We start from the raw sequence: 24,695 nt of genomic DNA on the forward strand, positions 1-24,695 counted from the left end.
CATCGAAGTTCGAACACAGTCTACACCGCAGCAGTGGAGTGTGTCAAGAGAAACACAAAGAGCGCAAGTGATGGACACACACACTCACATGGGCGGAGAGGAAGGCAGATGCACACAGCCGCGCGCGCGGACATAGGATCTAACCTAGGCCTAGGGCACAGCTACACACGACCCCCAAAAAATACTAAGAGAGTCGGGGAGACGAGAAAGGGAGGCTTGCTGCGATTTCACCTTTGACCCTCGCTATCCATTAATCCTGATTGTATATCACGCGCGAGGTGGGATGAAGGCGGTGGTATGAGTGGCACAGCGGGCAGTGGTACGCACAGGCAGTGTGTAGGCTTTGTGTGCTGTATCGTCGTGACTGGCCGTCTAAATTAAGTTTTCATTTCCCATTCGACCACAAAACAAAAACGAAGAAGCGAACAAAAACTACCATGACGGGTGTCTAAATAACAGTGCACACTTTTGCGGGATTGCTATAGGCCTATTTACAAACCAAGGGGAATAGCACGCGAAATTTTCTACATGAAAACCTCTGGATTGTGTCTACTTCGCACTCAAGCATGCTTCGGCTTTAAGCACGCTTTAAAGCTTTCTCCCGACGACCGTGCTTAAAGCCGGCATGGACTGTATCAGCTTTTTCTTCTACTTCTTTTGTATGTTTGTCACTCACTTGTGAACTGCTATTTCCGGGGTGCCTTGATAGTCGAAGTAGACTTTGTGCTATTGGAGTTAGAAAGGTGAGCAGAATTTAAAGCCTGATTCCCTGTTTGGACTTCTCTGTTGACATTCACCCCGTGGCCTCTTATGACCTTATTTTATAATGCAGTTGTGTGTGCCGTAAATCCTTACTAAAACAAAAACAAAAGGATAGTGATGGAAAATTTTCTTCTCTAAATTTTTCTCCTTTTTACCTCCTTTCCTGCTCTCTAACTAGTCCAACAATGTTCTGTCGTCTGCTTTCGTCTCCACTTTCTGCTCCCATCCCCTCACCTCTTTTGGCCCATCCTTTGGGCTCTTGACTCTTTCTGCAGCCTTTCTACTGCTACTCCCTGGTTCCTTCTTACTAATCTTACTGGCACTGTCTTTCAGCCACACTCCTGATCTTCTTGGTAGTAGAAGTAAGATCTAACACCTTGCTCTCTCAGATAAGGGCGAAAAATCTTGGGAGGTCCCGTGTGCAAGTTGTGCACGTTAAAAATCCCTTGGTGGTTCAAAATTGAAAAGAGTGGGTTTTGGCTACCACCCAAGCAAACATTTTTCAAATTCCTTACCAACTGAAAATGTTTAATGTGTCCCCCACGCTCATATGACCTTTTTACAGTTTTTGCGAGCGCCGTAAAACACTTCTCCCCCCTCTCAAAGAAAAGATCATATATATATATATATATATATATATATATATATATGTGAGGCAGCGTGGTGAAATCAGGCGCTTGTCAAAATACATCAAAATCTGAGAAACAGGCATTTTTCCTAAAGTTAGAGAAAATTTTTATCAAAATTTTATTTTTGGGCTTAACCTCTTTTATGTCCATATATATAAAAACACATTTCCCTGTGAACTTAACTGAAAAACATCGATTAAAGGCACAAAATATGTCTTTTTTTTTTCAAGGACTCTTTAGCTATTGGAGTTACCAAACTTTGGCGGCCATTTTCTTGCTAATTTTTCCACTGAAACAAGGTGACCTCATGAGTTCTGTTCAACAAGATAGTTGGATATTTATTTCATCAAAATAAACAAGCTTTCTGATGATACCAATAATAACACCACGTGCACAAAAATTGGTGTGCGTCTGATTCCACCGCGTCGTGACATATAAATTAAATATATATAGATGTATGTTTCCATTTGTGATAGTACTATAGCAGCAGCACTGCATTACATGCCCTCACCATGCACACTAGCAGACTGATCAGAGGTGATGCTGATACAATATAAAATATATTGATTGAGTTTTATCTCTATAAAGTATTTATAAGGATGGGGTTTGGTTGATTACATTGATATTTTGTTTGAACAAAGAGACCCTTTGTTGTGCTTGCTGGATGTACATTGAGAAGTAATTAACTATAATATAGGACTTGTTTCTTATTTGCATTCCATCGTCAGATCTCAGGGTGAGTCGACTGTTAGTTCCTCAACCTGCAATGCAACTGATTTTTATGCGTGTGATCCTGACTGCTTTTCGTATTTCGTAGGGTTCCTTGCCATCAGGCAGCCATATTCTGATTTTGAAGGTGCTCTAAATAATTTTATACTGTCCAGAGTATTTTCAGATGAGGTAGGGATTTTGAATTTTGCCTGGGTGGCAGCAGAAGCCTACACTTGTTGATTTTAGAATCACCAAGGGTTCTTCTTAAATGCGTAACTTGCACACGGGACCTCCAAGATTTTTCACTGAGAAGGCTAGTTGTTAAATCTTACCAACCCTATGGTTCTATGATCAGGGATTGGCTGAAAGACAGCAGTAAGAAGGAGGCAGGAGCAGCTATGGAAAGAGTCAAGAGTAAAGAGGAGAGGAGGCTGGAGGTAAGGGGGAGAGAGAGAGAAAGTGGGGATGAAAGCAGGTAACAGAACAGGACTCTATAGAACAGGAAAGGAAAAGAAAGGAGAAACTTTAAAAGAATAAAATTTCCTCACACTCTCAGGTTTTGAACCCGGGACGTATTGAAAAAGAGACAAACACCAAACCTCTAGATCACGAGAACCCCCTCAATAACAAACTTTGTTTTTTTTCTACAGCTTTGTAATTTTTCCCTTATACGCTTGCTTTTCTTTTTTCCCCAGATGAGTATCCTGAGTTGAAAGAATGAAAACTTCCGTTACTCAGCAAGGGGAAAAGAAACTTCTCTGGGTTGCACCATGAACTTTCTTCGTTCTTGGACAAGTCAAAAAGTCTTTTTCTATAAATATTATGACCGTTATGTGTGTGATAAGAAGTACTTATAGAATTTGTTTCAACTAAAGTTAAATCACGAGAAGCATAAAATTCTCATACTGTTTTTTTCTGTCATGGAGATGGACATAAGTAAAGAAGGAAATGAATCTGATCATGCTAGTTCAAGAAATTTTTGGCCAGACTTTAATTCATCTCATGAGAATGAGAATGGCTTTGCTGGAAGACTGGGGATAAAGTCAGAAAGAGAAGAAGACATGGAGCAAATGGATGTTCCGTTTGTTGGTCACAGCGCTAGTGACACTAACCAGGACAGCATGGATGCGTCTGAAGCGGGATTCAGCATTCATGCCACCCCTCACAGACCAGTTACCACAGCCTCGGAGGACAGCTCAGTACAATCAGAACACTCGCATCAAGGTACTAATTTGTCGGAAGAATGAGGGAGATTATGATCTGACCTCAGGCCCCTCCTTATTTGCAGACCGGTTTAGTACTCCGGTTGAATCAGAACTCTGGTTTTTTAAAAACCCCAGTTGAAGATCGAAGAATCCTGGCCCTGATCGGATTTGCTTAAAAATTCAATCTTTTCTTGAATTCCAGAAGCAGCAGGTCATATATGCTACTTCTTGTAAATGACATGAAAATACATTTTCTTTGTGTATTTGCTATATTTGCAAGATGCAAAAATACAAAGGGGCTCTCGTGGCCTAGAGGTTAAGGTGTTGGCCTCTCATTCAAAAGGTCCCGGGTTCAAATCCGGGTAGCGACAGAAAATTTTCTTCTCTAAAATTGTCTCCTTTCACCTTCTTTCCTGCTCTCTAGCAATATTCTGTTGTCTGCTTCCATTTCCACTTTCTGCCCCCACCCCCTCACCTCCTTTGCCCCCTCCTCTGGGCTCCTGACTCTTTCTGCAGCCTTTCTACTGCTACTCCTTGGCTCCTCCTTACTGCTGTCTTTCTGCCACACCCCTGATCTTCTGGTAGGAAAGATCTACACCTAGCCTTCTCGGACAAGGGCGAAAAATCTCGGAGGGCCTGTGTGCAAGTTGCGCACGTTAAAGATCCCTTAGTGGTCTAAAATCGATAAGAGTAGGCTTCGGCCGCCACCCGAGCAAAATTCAAAATTTTCTACCAACTGAAAATATTAGGTGTGTCCCGCGCGCTCATATGACCTTACGCAGTTGCGAGCGCCGTAAAACACTTTACAAAAACAAAAACAAACAAAAATACAATTCTTATTTGGCTTTATTTCTGTGTATAATGTTTATTTGCCTCTTTCGGTTTGTTAATCTTAACCCTATCCTACGTCGTGTTTTACTATTGTATCCATACAAAGTGGGGAACTCTATACCACCACTTTCATAAGAAGAAATTTACTCATTAATCCGATCCGTACGCTTTGCATAGCGGTCTGTCGAAATGATTTTTTGAGAAATACTGAAAGTTTCAAAGAGATCTCTGCACTTAACTAGAAGTATTCTATAATGTGAAGAATACAACCCCTGGGGAACAAAATGACCCCAGGCGTACGGATAGGGTTAATCTACAAGACTGGGTTCAAGAGGGTTTGATGGTTTTTTCCAGACACTTCTATTTTTGGGGAGGATTCTGTGGAGGAGTTTGCAGGTCTGTTTAAGTTTAAGTATGGTTTAATACTTTGTTGCACATTATATTGTTTTTCATTAGGTTTTTTTTTTCATTTTTTAAATAATTTGAGCTACATATTGTTCCTTGTCTGAGAGTGAGTGTCAGATTTCTTGTAAACAAACTCCAAGGAATTAACTCTTGAAATAATTTCAGAAATAAGAAATATCTCTCTTCAACTCATACTCATTTCAAAAGAATGTGGTTAATAGAGCATTTTTTAAACATTTGAGCCCTTGCCACTGGTACACATGTGGTGGGTAAAACTGCCTGTATGCCTAGCCACCAGTGCAGCGGCGAGCGGGACCCCATCCCCAACCGGGCCCACCTAAGACATGCATACGGAAATAAGCGTTTACTAACCAAGACATTTATTATTTTGAAGATTTTTCTGAATTAGATGCTAGTAATAACAAGGACTACCCTGAGTGGGATATATTAATGTGATTCAGACAATCATATTTATGAATGTTAGTGTGATATATCGCTCAAGAGCTCAGGCAGAGGGGCACAGTAGCCTCAGGAGGTCACGGCTCAAAGGGTTGAACACTGCCCTACAAGATTTTAAAAAGAAGTAAGGCTCACCATAGACAGTATGAAATGTGTTGCTATGAAAAAAGGTTGAATATTTCTTTAAAATTACTTTGTCTGAGAGTTCAAGAAAGGCTGTTTTTTCTGTTTTGCTCTTTCAGATGCATTTGTTGATGTTAAAAAGGAGGTGTGTGAAAATGATGACCAGCAAACTGCAGCAGAGAATGGAGAAGAATCGAGAGGAAGTGTCTTTTCTACCCCACAGACCTCTGGTGACGAAAGGAATGCTAACCAGTCCACTGGTGATGGTAGTAAGCTTCATTCATGTGATATTTGTGGGGAAAGCTTTGAGAAAAGTTCTGCCTTAAAAATCCACAAGACTTATCATACTACAACCCGATCTTTCATATGTGAAGTGTGTGAAATGGCTTTTACTCGTAAAATTCATTTGACTGATCACATGAGAACACATACCAGAGAGAGACCATTTAAATGCACAGAGTGTGATAAAAGCTATGCCGTGTTGAGCAACTTGACGAAACATAGGAAGTCTCATGAAAATGATAAGCAGTTTGAGTGTCGGTCTTGTGGTGCGGAATTTCTTACAAAAGAGCACTTGGTGAAGCATCAAGAGACACACTCTAAAGAAAGAGAACCCGTGCTGAATTACAAAATCTGTGCTAAAAATCAGCAAGGGAAACTCAAAGTGGCTCAGGCAGTAGAGAAACAGAAGCAGCTTATTCAAGAAATAATATCAAATAGTCCAGCAATACAAAATAAAGTTACGAGTATTGTGGAGAACCAGAGTCAAATCAAGAGAGACGAAAATCATTCCACAGTTCAACCGGCACAGGTGGAGTTGCATGGTGGCCGTGCACCAACGCCAAAGTCTAATAAGCGTCGAAGCCATCATCCAACTGTAAAACGACATATTTGTCAAATCTGTGACAGGAAGTTTCTGTATCCATGTGGACTAAGAAAACACGTGAAAACTCATGATGATGATGGCACCTATGAGTGTCAGTATTGCAGCTTAGTGTTGACGACAAGACGCCAGTTTCTCGATCATGTTGTGGTACATGAGAAACGATCACAAAGTGAGGGTAGTTTACAAGTCCACTCAAAAGCAGAGCAGGTTATATTGGATGCTTTTGCCAAAGGGAGTTCAGTTTTGAAAGAAGACAAAATGTACAAATGCGGTTTATGCAATGAGACTTTTGTGCTGTGTGAATATTTGAAGAATCACATGGAAATGCATGAAAGAGAAATAAAATGTCATAGGTGCAAAGTGTGTGGTGATGCCTTTGACTTTAAATTTCTTTTGAAGAAACACAAACTGACTCATGCCAAGAATAAGCCATACAGCTGTGATGTGTGCAAAGTGAAATTTAAACAGATTCGTGAACTGCGGAGACATAAATTGGTTCACAAGGGCAGAAGGCCATTTAAATGTGATATTTGTAATGCAAAGTTTGTTCGAAGAACTCATCTGAAGGATCATAAGAAAGAACATACTGGAGGAAAGCCATACAGATGTGGCATTTGTCAAAAGCTGTTTTCTCTTGCTAACATTCTCAAAGTTCACATGCAGAGACACCAAAGCGAAAAACCCTATGTATGTGGTCTCTGTGATGGGAAGTTTCATAAGACTCATGAATTGGAAGGGCATGTTGAAGAGTCACATTCTAAAAAAACAGAGCAAAACACGCCTGATGAAACGATTAAGTCGTACAGTTGTGGTGTTTGTCAGAAAACATTTCCTCTTGAATCGGCACTTGAGCGCCACAGAAAGACCCATGTTGAAAATAAGCCATACCAATGTGAGTGTGGTGCCAGTTTTGCTAAGATTACTCTTCTTGTGGTGCACAAGCTTACCCATGTAGAGGGAGTGCCTCATAATGCTGATACCCATGACACAATGAAATTGGCTGGTAAGCCATCCAATGAAAGCTCACGCCCAGGTGATAGTACTCCTAGTGCACCTCCGGTGCAAAAAAATCGTGCCCAAAATAAAAAATCCTCGAAGAGATGCCAGTCTAAAAAGAATGTGGACGCTATAGCTGAGAAGCTTCGAAAGGTGGAAGCTCCTAGCAAGGCATCTGTTCCTGTTGATCTGAATATGGAAGCACACACAAGTGCCAGTAGCACGACAGCTGAGTTTGTGGCTTCAGGTAGCAGGTCCCCAGTGAGTGAAGACCTTGAGGATGGTGAGGTCTCAGGAGCCAACACAGGAGAGTCCTTTGGGTGTGAATGTGGTGCAAGATTTTCCAAAATTATCCATTTGGAAATGCACAAAAAAATTCATACAGGGGAACTACCCTATCAGTGTGGACACTGTGGGGAGAGATTTGTCAGTATTGAGACTTTGAACTTTCACAAAGAGTTACATGTAACAACTGGGAATACATATGCTTGTGATATGTGTGGTAAGGTTTTTTCATGCCGCCGATACTTGACGAAGCACAGGAAGAGGCATGAGGGTAAAGAGGTTCACAAGTGTGATATCTGCTTTAGGGGATTTGTCAACTGGTATGAATTGGAAACCCATAAAAAAGACCACAATGAGGATGAGACGACATATCCAATAGATATCCCTGTGGAAAATTTTTCAGAAGACTTGGCACCGGTTGAAGCAAAAGGAAAAAAGAGAGGGAAAAGGGCTCACCATTGTGACATGTGTAATGCTAAGTTCAAGAATCGCCGTAAGCTGGAGGAACATCAAATGTCTTGTGCACTTGCCCAAAGGGACCTGGTCATGGATGGAGTTGTTGGTCCTGCTTCTGGTGAAGATGGGGAAGACGATCTTCCTGTACATTTTGGTGGATTGTCCGAGGAAAAGAACCACAGGGCAAAGACTTCTGTTGGTCCCGAGTATGGTGATTTCGTGCCTGATATTCACATTAAAACTGAACTTCCTGATGAATTTTCAGTTTTGACAGGTGATACGTGGGATGACCAGGGCAATCTTTTGGGAGTCTCAGTGGATGACAAAAAGAGAAGGCGGAGAAAAGCAGCCAAGCCAAAGATTCTATCTGAGGAACCTATTGAGAGTGACGGTGCTGAACCGGCTCCAAAGCCACCCCCGAGGAGGAGAGGGAAAGGCAAGAAATTCGCTGGGGGACACCGCCCCCATGAGTGCGAGTGTGGGGCCAGGTTCGTGAGAAAGTTTCATCTGCTGACTCACAAGAAGGTCCATACGGGTGATATGCCTTACCCATGCGAGATATGTGGTGAGAAATACCTTAGGCCAGAGGAACTGAAAGCTCATCGAATGATTCACTTCACCGCAATTGATCCATTCACCTGCGATATCTGCGATAAAGTGTTCACCTGCAGCAGGTACTTGAAAAATCATAAAAGGAGACATGCAGAAGAGAAACCATATAAATGTGATGCTTGCCACAAAAGTTATGTGAACAGCACAGAGTTAAACTCCCACAAAAAGACCCATATGAGAGAGGAGGAGACAATGTACCAATGGTACGTCAATCCCCGGAAGTCGGTTGATAAATTAAACAAGTCTCAATCTGGCATGATAGTGAGGGAAAGTGTGTATATTTGTAAAATCTGTAGGGCAGAATTTGAGAATCGTGACTTAGTTGAAAGACACCTAGAAACACACCACAATGCAGGGGAAGGTGGTTTTCAGATGCACAACTTTTTCGGTGATGAGTTTCGGGTGGATGAGTTTGACGACTCAAAGAAAATGCATTCCAATGATTCTTTGCTTCGATGTGATGTTTGTGGAGAGATCTACCCCAGTAGTCATGATTTGGCTCACCATAGACAGACATCGGACTGTAGAGCTGTGTACACGTGTGGGGTTTGTTGTGCCGAGTTTATGCAGCAAGATGAGTTGGAAGAACATATAGTGCAGCATGTCGGGTAGAAGAAAGAAGACACTCGTTGTGTAGCCCATTGTAGTTACTATTTCTCCCACTTGACTTCATTAACATCACCCTTTGTCTCTGCGAGTCATCTACCATGCTGTGCAGGAGTTCAGCTTTTGAGCATATTTTCTCTAGCCATATTGCAAGTTGAGTGTATGACAGTGTTTTCGGATGTGTTGATAGCCATATGTTTAAGGCAGCCGCACATTTTGTGGATTTTGCTTAGTCAATGATATTGTACATAAATATATTTGTGCTTTTTGTAATATAATGGTGCCTCTTCTGTGTTCACTGGGATGTAATGGATAAGATGATTTTATGGTAAAATTAATTGTTCTTCTGTGTCCTCTAAAATCACAGACATAACCTGCTGCCTACTGTATTGAGATGAAATTGTGGAAAAGAAAAACAGTTAATTTCAGTTTTGAAATGGGCCAACAAATCCTTTGTGCAGAAAGCAAGCTGTACTTACATGTATGTGATGTATGAAAAGTTAACAACAGAATGTCTCACATGTATTTTGCCACTCTGTAGTCCTCTGACTCCTGGTCTATTCATGAGGGTCAAAGAGCTAGAATTGAAAATTTCTCCTTCTCCAAAGTGTGTTCACTGTGCCTTAACAAAACCCAGCCTATTCTTGCGAAAAACCTAAAATATATCCATCTTTGACAGGACTGTATATATAATGATATGGTGAAAGGATATGCGTCTGAATGTGAAAAATGGATGGTTCTTGTTTTACTCAACTCGTCCTCTGGTGTAGCTTTACCAACAGCTGAGCAAGTGATTAGAGGGTGCCTCTGATAGGTTCCCTTGATCCTTGATTCAAACCTCTGTTGTTTCAATGTTGTCAGTCCTTGTCATGTTTAGATTGCAATGAGGTAGCCCTACGCAATTTTTACTTTACTTTACCCTAGTTTGCTGTTTAGTACACACGTTGCTGACCCTAAAGTGCACACACTACGTACTAATTCTGTTAGACAGATAGTTCAAAGGAACCGCTAGTAACTACTAGTGGGTGCATTTCTTTGCCGTCCATCTTTTTTCTTTGTTTTTCTTTTTCCCTTCACGAAATGGTGTTATTTTGCAAATGTGCTTTTCTTTACACAACCAATACTATTAGTAATACCAAACTAAATCTGTATCATTCTTGATGACCCCAAAGCATTTTTAATTTGGTTGAATTTGTAAAGGTCTTCCCCCCCCCATTTGACTTTACTTTGTCTTTTCTGAGGTTAATCAGTAACTTAAATATGAGTTCTTGTCTCTGACAACTTTTTTGTGTAGAAAGGAGCAATACATCCGTATCATACTGTCTTTGTTCCTTCTGTTTTTCCAATGTTCCCATCATCATCTTTAGCCCTTTTGGCACTTACATACGTGACCATGTAGCAGGATGTACGCTGTTCAAGCTTTTTTAACTGCTTAGACCCATGATTGTGTACGTTGTAGGCCTACTTGTAGTGAGAATTTAGAAAAACATTCTGTTTGAAAAGCTACATTGGGATGAATCATTGGTCTGTTGTACTGAGGTCTTCTCAAGGTTTCACTTGTTGGGATTGTGTGCTTTGATTTATAGTACAGGATGAAAAATGTTGAGTTTTTTTTAAAGAAATCATTAAAAACCCGAAATATGAATTATTTATTTACTCATGCTTTTTATACTTTAATAATCTCTGAATGCAAACATTTTTTTTTTTGAAGACCACACACTTCTTTTCACCAAAATCTACAAAAGTGAGTTATTTTTACTTTTTCCCCCTCATTTTTTAAAAGAATTCCATTCAAGGATAAAAAAGATATTCAGTTTGGGGAATCATTCTCAATTACGTAGTCGAAATCACATATAACAGGCCCGGTAATAACGGGGATCCTACTCTTTGTCTCTATTAAAAGTTATCGGCAATAACGGGGCCTCATTGGAGCCCAGCTGGTTATAGCAGGGACGAAGGCTCGTTGACAATGTGTAAAAAGTAAGAGAGAAAAAGAGAGAGAGAGAGTAACGCAGTGATGGAGCAAGCCCATGCAAGCCATGCACACGCAGCGTGTGAAGTGAGAGAGGGCTGCCGTGTGCTGCAGACCTCGATCTAGCCCGAAACCTAGCAACACGCACGCGTAATGTGTCTACTGTCACCAACGATGTCAAGCGCAAGAGAAAAGGTCTTTCAATTGACAAAAAAATACTAAATAATCCAGGCTGTTGACAAAAAGCAAGCTCCACTGGCAGAGATTTGTCGTCAGTTCGACATTATCAAGGATAGAGAGAAGATAGTGGCAGCATACTCCAATGGAAAGTTTGCTCTGGATCGAAAGAAGATGAGACTACCCGATGCAGATGCTGTGGACCGAGCTCTTCTGATGTGGTTTAAGGAGGCAAGGAGAAAGTTGGTCTCAAAACCCCTGTTCCTGGCGGTTACATGTGGCATAGGAAACTACCCATGAATAAGTACAGCTGGATTAGTCCACAAATGCTTACTTTCCTTGCATTTCTGATTTAACAGGGATCAGATATAACAGGACATTTTCTCTACTCCCACCATCCCTGTTATATCAGGTTTCTACTGTAATCATAAAGTCGTTTGTAATCATAAATGGCAAATTAGAATCAAACCAGACTATGAGAAGAACCATTTTCAAAAGCTAAAACCTCAAAAACTATTCATGCTATCTATGAAGAAATAATTATATATTTGTAACCAGCACACAAATCTTAAAGTAAATGACTCTAGCTTTTCTTGAAATTGTATTTATGGTTTTATTTCTTTTAGAAGACTTGCGTATTATATATAATGTGAATGACAAAAAAGTCAAAATAGCAAAGTTAAAAATTCTTTTAAAAAATATTTTTTTCTAAAATAAGTAAAAGCTAGCATTATGTTATTTGAAATTACACGGTGCATTTACCCTTTAAAATTTCATGTCATTATCTTGAACATGTTTGAGTTTTTAGCTTTTAAATTAATAAAATAAACATTTTGAGAAAACAAGCAAAAATATCACAATGTTTCTTTAAATAAGCATTGTATTTTCTCAAAGTGAAACAAACTCTATGGAGGTATCTCTTTGAAATAGAACTTTGAGAGTATTTTCATTCAATTTCACTCATAATTTTCAAGGGAAGTTTCTAAAAATCACAAAACCCGAGGTGGATCCCCAAAACCTGTGTGTGGTCTTAAGTTAAAGCATTGTTGAAAGACTAAAAAATTTGTGTAAGCTGTGCCAGATTATGTAAACATCAGGCAGAACTAATAAAACTCAGAGACAATGAGTATGTTAACTGTCTGTCAAATAAATTTCGAACCCTATGGAGGTGTTTAGCTTTGTATGATTGGAAACCTTAATCAGCAGAAAACCTCGCTGCACGCTTTGAAACAGCACTATTCTTTCATAGCATGTGTACTTCTTAATCTTATCTTCTGTTGCCCTCTAGCGCTTTGTCAAGACCAGTTGAAACCTGAAACTTGGTCTTCAATTGTGTCTCTGTCTAGTCTAGACTTCTGTATGGTGGAAGGCCTTTTACCTTACCCTTTGAAGAAATGAAAGAAAGACGTGCTGGTTTGTTTTTTTGTCCATTGATCTGCATGGCGAATAATAATGAAAGGTCAAATTTTTCTACTACTGCTTATCAGTCTTCCCGTGCACTGATGTGTTTGTGTTGAACAGTGCATGCTAGTGGGTGCCCAAGTTCAATTTCAGGGATATTAATTTAATGCTTTGTTGTTGATAATTGTTGAAAACATTTCACACATCTTGTGTGTCCTAGCATGTTTGGGGGGGGTGGGGGGGTTGACTGGTGCTCTGGTGTGTTTGCTCCTTCCATCCTATCAAACTTCTATTGTCCTTATAAATCTCTCCTCCTTCTTTTCTTTCTTTGTATGTTACTGTTTAGTAACATCTCTAATCTTCCACTCTTATGTGACCTCTTTGCCTTGCAATAGCTGTTAAACTTACTAAAACTAAAAATTAAATTGTCTTGTTTTTCCGCTGCCACCTCTTTGTTCTTTCTGCTGAAGTCCTGTCTCTCCAGTATAGGTAACACAATGGTGTAATGGTTACACTCTTTGCCGGCAAGCGAAAGGAGTAAGTTCGACCCGTGAAGTATATTCCTCAAAATTTTAATATCTTTGCCTTCCTGCTGGAATACACCCATTCAGCCCAAGTTGACCAAGAATTGGCAAGATATTCTGATGCAAGCCACCTCTTGAATCGTATCATAAATTGTGTTAGTAGGGGCGTAAAATATTTACAATCAATCAGACAATTTGCTTTCAGTGTAACGATATAATCTTTTAACTCTTTCCCTACCGCGAGCGGCATTTTGTGGCCCTCGGACGTGGCCTCGCTGGACTGAGAGCCACAAAATACAGCTCAAGTGGCTCGCTATCTACTCCAATACAGTAGTGAAAAGACACTAAATTCTCGGCCGATCTATGTTTTCGAAATAATAGAATAGACTTTCTGTTAGCAGATATGAAAGAAAATATCACACTGACAGACGATTTTGAGTCATTTTAACACTTTTTTCTGTCCCCCCTCGAAATAAGGAAAAAAAAGTGCTCCACTAACTTCAGTACATGTTTCATGTTTTCACCTCTATAATAGGTACACATACATAATTTTCAGCATTTCTTTGCATTACTTGAGGCAACCAACCTGGGAAGTGTGAATGCTGTTGTTGTTGAATTTTTATAGTTATGACCTTTCAAAGCTGGAAAATTGTTGGTTTCATATGATACCTTTGATATTGCATAATCACATTTAGAAACCCCAAACTATGGAATAAATCTTCAATAATGTATCACCATCTGATAGATTATTTTTTAATCTTCAGTTTGATGGGCAATATGATGGTTTGTGTATGTTTAGTGGGATGTTTTGACATTTTCCTTTGGTGGGGTAGGGGCGTAAAAATAAAAATAGGTCAGGAGCCAGTGGTGGATTGTGGCTTGGTAGGAAAAGAGTTAATTAGTGTCTGAGGCTATACTATGGGAGTCTCCACAACACACATGCATGTAGTAGCCCTTGTGTTCAGGAGTGGTTTGCTTGGCTTCTTTTTATGGTTTGGATATTTCCTTTCATTACTTAACGCTTAACTTGCGAATAATGTCACAATGTGAGTCCGATTTCCATTGAAAAGAATTTATTTATCTAATATTTTTGCCTTCCAGCTGGGACATGCTGGACACAGCTCATGTTAGTGTTAGCTCTGAAAGCCTTGAAAATAATCTACCTGTTTATGGGGACTTACAACTGCAAATCATAAACATCTTGCCCTGCAGTGTGGATGTCTATCATAAAGCTTGTGGTATTGCTCGCTTTATAGGGAATTTAGCAGTATTTGGTGCTGTGAAAGTAGAAGCTTGACATGTAATTTTACTTTTTGACGTGAAGGTGATTTATTATATCTTGCAAGTTCGTGGGTTCGAGCCGCGGGCCCGACGTTGTGTCCTTGGTAAAGGCACTTAACACGAATTTTCCTCACTTCACCCAAGTGGGAATGGGTACCCAGCCATAGACAGCAGAAGTTCTTTTCAGTATATGTTTTAGTGCCTATAAATGGCTGCTTGCACTATATGCTTCCAAGGAAGTTGAGGTTGTTTCAGAATGCTCACAGGTCTGCTGGAATAATGGTATAGATTGTGAAGCGCAATATGCTTGCTGTTGAGCGGTGATTTGCGCCATACGAATGCTATCTATTATTATGATTATTTTGAAGTAGATTTATTAGACTGATGATAGCTAGATCTATAACAATTCTTTCCTTTACACCAGCTTGTTTTTGTACAAGTGAATGTTGTACAGCAAAAAAACCCAACAACAGTTGATGACTGAAAAGCTGTATTTTTGCAGTGTAATATTTTTCCAATACATGTACATACATGAGTTGATTTTTTTCCTCTTTTCTAATAGCGATCCTTTTATAAGGATGCCAAAACTTGGCATGTGCTAGTAATATATTTACTCAAGAACTTTTGTACTGTTTATTTTTATAATAAATTGTAACATATCAGTATGTTTACCCAAGAAGGAAGATAGGGAGGTCTTTTTAAAAACAGTCAGCAATGGCATATTTTGGGATGCTAAGGACTTAAAGTTTTGTCAGTGTATGTTTTATTGTGTCCACTCTCTTCTTTCTATGTTATATTCTTTCTTGTTCTACTTTTCTTTTTCCCCTGTTGTTCTTGCTGTGTCAAAAGAATCAGTTTGGTAAGCTATTACTAGTATGTTGAAGCTGAAGGTTTTTAAAGTATTCTCCAAGACTCTCCGAGTCGTCTAAGTGATTGATTGTGCTGAGATGATGGGTGTCTCTACTTTTATGCATAATGTTTATGAGTACGACTTTAAATGATCATTGATTTTGCGTGTATGCTTTCATATTCCTGCTAGTCAATTTCATGTTTTCCTAATGTGTAAAAAAATACACCTTTGTACCTAAAGAGAACAGGTAATTATTTTTGGTGATGGGGAAAAAAGACAGGAATGGGAATTAAACATTATTTTATTGTATTTATTTATTACCATATCAAAAGCTTTTTTTTAATATAATGGCAAAAGTGGACTGATTTATGTTTGCAATGATAATCTAGTCAGATTCAGATTGTAGGTTTCGAACGGATAAAAAGTGAGATGCATTAGTGGAGTGAGCACAAGTGCTCATTACTATGACTTTTTGAGAAATCCAGTTACTTGTAGCAGCAATTCAAAAGTAGCAAAAGTCATGAGAGCTCTTTAAGAATTGGTACCAGTTGGTGAAAGTTTGGATAAGTTGCGCTGTTCAAGTTTTGGTTACTTGACAAATGAGGTAAGGGAAGTTGGTGTACATTAGAAATTGTAATTGTTCACTTTAAAATTTAAACACAATTATTAAATTCGAGACAAGAGAATTGGGTTGCTACGAAAAGATTTTGGAAAAATTATTCTTTGATTTTATATTTGTAAAAAACCTATTTCAACAATTGGCTTAAGTATTAAGTCCTACTTTGATTGATGTTATTTGTCTTTACTATCTGAATCGGGTGACCATTTTGCAGTGGTCTGTGTCGTGTATGGTTAGTATAATTATTGGGACATTAACAGTATTTTTATTTTAAAAAACCACGTGACCAATTTGTGTTTAGTACGGTACCAGTAATAAGTTGGGGAGGGGGGAGGAGTAAAATTAATGTCTTTTCATTACTCTTTGTTATGATTTCTGAATCATATGCTTATCAGAATGATTGTAATTGATTGTTTCTGCCACCTTTTGTGCCTTCTGTGCAGTTTACGATGAGGAGATAGAATTAGAACTTGAAAATCAATTGAAGTTGAGATAAAAGAATGTTGAACTTAGTCTGCTCTGGCAAGATCCTTTAAAAAAATCCTTGCACTTAATTAAACGTATTCAGTTTCAGCTAGCTAGTGGGTGGTTGACGGATGCTCTTGATGTGGTTCACTCTTTCTTTCCTTTCAAACATCTATTGTCCTTATCGTTCCTTCTTTTTTATTAATATTACTCTCTTGTAACACCTCTAATCTTCATATCGCGGGTCTAGAGCGGAACTATTCTAAGTGATATGTCGGTCAAAATGGAGATTTTTCAATGGCTTTAACTTCCACCAAGGAAAGCAACTTGTGTTAAAATATCAGAGCCGTAACTTTAAAAATGACTGAATTACAGCCCAAAGGAAATGATTTTATCTTCTTCGTCAGAAAACATTTTGAGGAAAAAGTAGGCCTACTGTATGTGGCAGTTCAAATACTTTTCCCACTTTGTTAAAATACTTTTCCCACTTTGTTTGATTTAACAAGAGTGAAAGAAATTGATTAGAAAACGATATATATACAAAATGAGCTCGTATTTAGTTTTTCTACACTACCGGTACATGTGAGTTTCAGATCCTAGAACTGCGCTCTTTTGAAATGAGAAAGATTTTTCTTTCTGTAAAATTTGCAAAATTTCATGTAGTTTTCCTCGAGACCCGCGATATGACCTTTGTGTTGCAAGTGCTGTCAAACTCTTACTAAAACTAAGTTACTGCAAGTTGTTTTTGTCAGAGGACGGTATCAAATTTTACTTTGCATCTTTTTTATTTTTTCATCTACCTATTCTGTTGTTTTTTTAAATCGGAAAAATCCTGATGAATTATAATATTTACATACTGTTGGCTGTGAATTATTATGTTTTTGATGATACAAGTAGGCCTACAAGTGCAAGTAATTTCATGTACCAAAAAACAATACATACTGGGTTTGGTTTCTGTTGTCACAACTGTCTACCGAGATTGAATAAAATGAGCAAAATCAAAATAATGTTACAAATTCTAAGGGAACTTAATTGCTGGCCACATTGCTCGAAATTTTGTTTAGGTCGTCTTAGCGGGTAGAGGTAAAGTCCCTACCATGCGTATATATGCCCAGACGTAGATTGTTATTTTGAATGACGGGCTCATTCTTTTTGATTGGTTCACATACTGAAATGGTTTAATGCTAATTTATCCCCGATCCTCTTTCAACATAAGAAGTGGTAATTCTCACCGCGGGGGAGATTAACCCATGTCTTGCTATTCTCACCCCCTCGTTTCACCGGAAATGACCCTAGAGGGATCAGGGCTGAGGTCAGCCGGCATGACCCTGGGGGGGGGGGGGGGCATCAGGGCTGATGCTCCACAGCATCATGTTCGTCACAGTTCGTGTCCGAATAGTCACAGTCAGGGTTGTCAGTCTGGAGCCAAATCCCAGACGTTTGGCTCTTTTTGATCGCGTCTGGCCCAGAGAATTTCATTTGGCTCTCTGGCTCCTTTTTGGCTCCAAACTCCAAAGCGAGTCATGGGTTATTCTTACCCGGGGTGAGAATAAAATTGGCCTTCAAGATTACCTGTTTTTGTTGTTGTGCCCTATTGAAAAAACTTTTATATCAATTAATATCAGACAATCAGTGTGCTAGTCTGAGACTTGACTGGAACAATTAATGTCTACCTGTTCAAAGTTTAAAAGTTATGGTTTGTGTACAAGGGAAGATACTGAAAGAAAAGTAGTAATGGCAGATTAGCACTGTGTAATCTACAAGCACATTATTTACATAATTAACTCTTTAACTCTTAACAGACCTGATTTTTGTCAATTTCCTTCTGCCTTTTTATATCATACATGAATAACATATTATAGGTATGAATTTCTGCAAGTTGTTTGAATTTTTATGGGCAGCCTCTACTAAGTCAAGGTGAGATTGCTGAAGTAGACTCGCAGGAGCAGATGCTGACTGATTGTAATACATTGTAGTGGGAAAACATGTTCCACTTGGGCGACCAGATCGTGGGATATTGAGAACTGAATTGTTTTCAGTCTATTAATATATATATATAAATGTTTTGTTGTATCATGGTGAAATCAGGCACTCGCCAAAATGATCAAATTGAAGAAACCTACATTTTTTTGGCAGTTGGCCAATTTTTAAGGATTGATTGGGGGGGGTGTGCTCAATGACAATGCCTTTCAAGTCCTTAACACTCAACACATTATGTGCAGAGTTTACTTGAAAAACGTTGAGGAAAAGCACAAAAAATGTAAATTTACAAATTCCATCAAGGACAATCAAGCTTTGGAAATAATCGAATTTTGGCAGCCATTTTTTTCGCTAACTTCCTCTGACCCCCAGGCAACCCATACCACCTTCAATTGCCAATTTCAAATTCTACTCAAGGTAGATGAGTATTTTTCTCATCCAAAGCAAAACAAATAACATGGTTTAAGAAAATACGAATAACATCATATACCAAAAATTGATGAACGCCTGACTCCACCATGTTGTGACACGTATAAATGATACCTTTTTATAGTCCTGGACCAAATTGGAATAATGTGAAACGATGGAATACTTTTCTTTTTTTTTTTGGTGATATTTTTCTCCTGCCATATCACCTTGATGTCATCTAAACAGTCCATTTTAGTTCAGAGTGTGGGTCTTTGAGCACTATTCACATTCCTACTGTGTTTTATGATTGGCTCTGGCTGAAAGGATTTTGTGTCTGGGATGAATGCTGTAAAACTGATTAATTCCGCAATGTTTCAGACACTAGCATGTTTTTTGGCTACTTCTTTTTATCATTGTAAGGAGGGGGGGGTGGGGCACAACCACTAGCATGTTCTACCACTACTTCTTTTCTTTTCTTCTATTCTATTGTATTTTTCTGTCTTTTGCTCTTTCCTTGGGTCAAATGACAGTAGTTATGTCAATGTGCTTCTTTTGACTCCAACTCAAACAAAAAGAGCTACGCCTCTTCACTGAAGGACTGATTGGCTCGGAACTGGGAATGTCTAGGGCCACTTCGTAGATTTGTAGAGCAGCTCTGGCGGTAGGGCAGGAATTAAATAAAGGGACTCCAAACTTCTAAAATTGAAGTGTTATTATTGTTATGATTATCTTTGTTGTTTGATTTTTATTGACGAATGTTACGACGACCATATATAGAGATCTATGTAAATTGGGCCTATGTGTACATAATAAATGATGAAGAGACCAATTGTTTCTGCAGTGTGATGCAGTGTTCCAGAACCTTTCTTAAATCTGTTTCTCTGTTTCTGTTCTATATTACTATTACTTTCTGTGGTTTTGTTTTCAGTGCTATATTTTATTCAGCAGTTATACTAGTACAGTATACTTGTTATATTCTTTCATTGATGGTGTTAAAATTCTTACCAACAATAAAAGTTTTTTTTCTTTTTTTCACCAATCTATACATGGGAGACTTATGGTTGTTTCTTTGCTTGAAATATGTCAGACAGTGTTGCCTCAAATAAAATTGTCTGTGGTGTATTTTGTGTGGTACCTCCAATCTTTACCTTACATAAAGATCAGATTGGCCCTCGCACTCATATATAATATATATGTAATGCATCGTGATGAAATCAGGCGCTCGTCAAAATAATTAAATCCGAGAAATCAGCAATTTTCGTCCAGTTTGGGAAATGTTTCCGAATTTTCTTTTTTTTTAGCTCAACACCTTTTATGCCCATTTAAAAACATATTTCTGTGTAGATGTTACAGAAAAACGGTGATTAAAGACACAAAAAATGTAAATTTTCAGTTTCCCTGGACATCAAACTCAAACTATGGAAGTCACATAACTACTTATTAAAGCGGCCATTCTCTCACTGATTTTACCTCTGAAATCAGGCGACCCCCACCTCCTTCAATCACAAATATTTCAACTTTTATTCAAGATAAACGGATATATTTTTCCCCCTAAAAGCAAGGCAAATAAACAGGCTTTAAGTTGATACACTACCAATAACTCAATACGCCCAAAAATTGACGAGCGCCTGATTCCACCGCGTCATGACACATATATATATAACATATAAATATATGATACATGTATAAATATTGACTTGCGTGCGACTCGTTGTCATGAGTCGTAGATCTAGTCATCATTGGCATGTAGCATCATGCCTCAATCTAAGAAGTATGCACAGTGGGCCCCACGTACAGTCTTACTTATGACAGGATTTCAGCTATATGAATCTCTTACAATAATTCCAGAGCACCCCCCCCCCCGCCCTCGGGGCGGTGCTACTGACTGAAGTGTCTTTAGGTCATTCCCAAAGGGGGGACATTAAGCTGTTCTTACGCACAGTAGAATTGTAAATGACTTAATGAGCCGATTCATCTATGTCATGCTCATAACTGTTCCTGAACTGCAACAGAGAACTGCTGCTTTTTTCCCCCCCTAATCCTTACTTAATCTTCACTTTCCTCTACTTCTTTAGTATGTTTGTCATACTCTTGTGACTTACTATTTCCAGGGTGCCCTGATGATAGTCGAAGCAGACTTTGTGCTGTTGAAGCTAGAGAGGTGAGCAGAGTAAGTCTTCAATAGTAAGAACTTTTCTGTTGACCTTCGGCACTTATATGACCTATTCATGTTGCACGTGCCGTAAAACTTACTAAAACGAAAACGCTTACTACAATAATAATCCAGTCAGTCAGTGATTTTGTGACCTTGGTCTAGCACATTATGGTCGCATCGTCTCCCCATGGGGTGGCGAGACGTGTTATGGGAAAAAAAAGTTTGAAAAGTAGGCATTGAGCGCTAGATTTACTGATGTATCGATTATGAATAGTTATAAAGCACAAACAGAGCTTGCTGTAGAGCCCAGAGAGCGTGGTGCTGTATAAATATTATCACCTGTGCATCAAATTATGTCTTCATGAGACTAAGATTAGGCCTACTAAGATTACTAGAAAAAAGAACAGAGATTAGGAGGAAAAAAAACAACTGAAGCAGAAAGTAGCAATAACTGATCAATTGGTAGTGGGTAATCTTTATATATAAAATTAAAAGTGATCGTATTGGTTAATCATCAGTTACAGCGCGTTAACTTGATCCCCACTTAAATAGGATTTGGCTTTAACATGGTCATCATGGCGGTCCCGGCGATCCTGTTATATTTATATGTTATAGTTATATAGTTAGTTATAATCGGGGACCACTGCAACTTTTCTGTCAAGGGCCCAAATTAGTAAGCATATCACCATCACACAAAAATAATGAACAGGCTTCCGTAATTTCAAGTCAGTGGGTAGTTGAAAGGCTGCAATGGTAAGGTTAAGTGTCGAGTTTCTTTACAATAGCTCTTTAATGTTATCATTTATCTTGGTTTTTGTCCAGTACTCAAAGGCTGTAGTGTGATCATGTCTATGTGGTTTTTAAGCACAGCTTGCACACTCTGGAAAGCCCTTTGCAGAGCCCACTGCATGATTTTAAAGTTGTACTAGGTCAACTTTTGAATTCTTCAACCATGTAGCCAACTACATTGTAGGCCTTATAATATACACTAGTAGTAGTAAAAATAACAGCATTGCCCTCATGTGTCTTATAATGTACATGTACTAATATACCCAGCGCACACTGCCAATCAGATTTGTTCGAATCGTACCAGGGCCAGCTAGATTTTCCTCCATGGGATGGAATGGAGGGGGGTGTGTGTACCATTTTAGCACAATAATTCGACCGGCGACCTCGAAAAACACAGTCACAGTCGAATTTAGTGGAATTGTACTAAAATGGTAACTTTTGCCCCATCTAATCTATGAAGGAAAACTGGCTGGCTCACAGACTCAAATTCAATTAATGTGATTGACATTGTACCCATGTAAGCTGTTTCATTGTGTCAATGAGGGCATAAAAGCGTAGACAATTTTTAAAAAATTAATAATCTAGGACACTCATCAAAAGATTTTTAATATATAGTCACACAAAAATAATGAATGGACTTCCGTAATTTCAAGTCAGTGGGTAGTTGAAAGGCTGCAATGGTAAGGCCACTGTTAAGTGACAAGTTTCTTTACAATAGCTTCTAGTTAGGTGGATACTTTTTCAATTGCTTCCTTGCTTTTATGTATAGAATGGTGGCAAAAATTGTCAAGAGGCAAAGTTAAAGGCCTGTTAGTATACACATAAAGTTAGAATTGACAGTTTTGAGATAAATTTTTGGTCTTCTGCCAATAATGAGACTGGTTTGCCAAATGAATGCAACTGTCAAGGTCAAACTAAAGGTGGTTGGCATTTCCCTACCTATAGGAGAAGTTTGGTTTCATTGGTGTGTATACATTTTTGTTCGGTTTTGTAGAGAAAACTCTTCTTGTCTTTTAAAGAAACTGAAGAAGGGTAAAAAATCTTTACCTTCGATTTTCTCAAAACAGCATGTATGCAAAACTGTCCACACAAGGAAAATCCCACAATGAGGAAACTGACTTACAGTACACTGATTCATTACATCATGACGCCGTGATATAAATGAAATAAAAATTTTAAAAACTTACAATTACAAGTGCAGCACACACTTAACACTTCACTACAGAAATATATTACGGTATTATAATATAACATTATGCCAAGCATGGGGAAATAAACGAAATGACAATTTTGCAACTACTGTCCACACACTAACAAAAGAAGGCATGATGCAATCATAGTAGTAATATACTAATAATACATTTTTTCAGTGATCTTCAAATTTCAAAATACAGCAAGAAAAGGAGTCACTTTCAAGTCATTCAACTAATTTTGATACGCTGATTGCAAATCTGATATTTTTACAATAAGACGTAATTTTCTATAAAAGTTCTTTAACGAAAATTTTATCAATAGCAGGCAGCATGTTGTGCGACTCGAGCAAATGGTCGCTTTTAGATTTAAGGACAAGTGGGCTAACCCGAATTTCAGGGGTTTGCAGAAATCTTGACTTACACCAAAAGTGGGCATTGCCTTACCTATAGCAGAAGTTTGGTTTCATTGGTGTGTATATTTGTTTGGTTTTATAGAGAAAACTCTTCTTGTTTTCTAAAGAAACTGAACAAGGGTCAAAAAACTTTATCTTCGATTGTCTCAAAACAGCATTTTTCGGGATAGTAAAAAAAGCAACCAAATATCAGGCACCACCTATTTTCTTGGCATGTGGACAGACTGCGAAACTAACTGATGATGTCAGCTAATTTTCTCATTACACGGGGGGTGAGGATCAACTGAAGCCAAAAACTGCCAGTTCTAACTGAACGTCTAAAAGGCCCTTTAGTTTGAATGATGTATGAAATAAATGGGTAAATTCATTTCTACATGCTATATATTATATTACCCTTTCAAGGACTACAAACAATCAATTATAATAATACAAGTTTTACAAGGCTACACCAAGATGAAGCGGGACGGATTTTTGATGTTGAACTTGCAAACAAAAACTAACTGCGCCATCCCTCCTTTCCAAACAAAAATAAATTAAAAAAGTCATGTCATGTTTAAACGATTGCAGCTTCACTCTCAACAACTGGAGAGTCATTTTGACTGATCTTTGTCTTAGAAAGGGACATTAAAAAAGCCCCACATAAACCATTTCTTAGATTTAGATCTCTATTATAAAAACCCACCATGGTGAGGTATTACAGGCTATATATATATATATATGTGTACAGTAGTCTCCGCCCAAGATCCCAAAGCTTAACTAGCGTTTCACTAAAGACCCCGCTGTTTTAAGAAAACATAAATTTTACTACACAAAAGTCACCCCTAAGATCCCGCTATGAAGGTCTACATTTGGCCTAAGAAGATCTCACATTTCAGACCATAATTTGCAGAACAAAAACCTGAGTGTGCACAAAAGAGCAACTGGATAAGCATAGGCAAGACTCACAATAGGATAATAAGTGAAATTGGCGTGTCGCATGCCACTGTGAATGGTCATCACGGCTGACCACTCTTTGCTCGCCATAAGTTATACACCCACCCAGTGTTCATGTCAATTAATTTTAGAGCAAGGGGAGACCATTTCACCGGTTGTGGACCTGAACATGGGTCACCATAGATTCTTCCTTTGGTGCGTCGACTAAGAACCCATTCGCCTAAGATCCCTTGCCCCCGAACACCGAGATCTTAGGTGAAGACCACTGTAATTTAGTGTAAAAGTACAGCAGCATTTTACTAGCTTGAACCAAGCTTACTGCTCTCCCTGGATGAATAATCCACACACACAAACAATGTTTTCAACAAAAGTTTCAGGTAACACTGACACCACTAATCCCAAACTCAGACAAGTAGCTGGACAAGAACTAAAAACCAACGAGGGGGGAGGAGGGGGGAGGAGGGGGGGGAATAACAGTTCATGAAGGACATTCCCAAGTCATTGGCAGAATTTAAAAAATAATGACACATTAGCAATAAACTTCAGTTTGCACATAATTTTAAAATTTG

General features: G+C 38.7%; 1 protein-coding gene across 1 annotated transcript in view; it reads left to right on the forward strand.

Moving 5' to 3' along the window:
- Positions 1-10,946, forward strand: part of LOC101863198 (zinc finger protein 62 homolog) — a 15,569-nt gene extending 4,623 nt beyond the window's left edge. Inside the window, exons 2-3 of the mRNA XM_005101774.3 lie at positions 2,798-3,326; positions 5,245-10,946. Of these exons, the coding sequence (XP_005101831.1) occupies positions 3,023-3,326; positions 5,245-8,972 (4,032 nt within the window). The 5' untranslated portion in view covers positions 2,798-3,022 and the 3' untranslated portion in view covers positions 8,973-10,946. The remainder of the gene's footprint in view (positions 1-2,797; positions 3,327-5,244) is intronic.
- Positions 10,947-24,695: the final 13,749 nt, after the last annotated feature.

This window comes from Aplysia californica, unplaced genomic scaffold, assembly GCF_000002075.1.
Source record: "Aplysia californica isolate F4 #8 unplaced genomic scaffold, AplCal3.0 scaffold00298, whole genome shotgun sequence".
Taxonomy (NCBI): Eukaryota; Metazoa; Mollusca; class Gastropoda; order Aplysiida; family Aplysiidae; genus Aplysia; species Aplysia californica.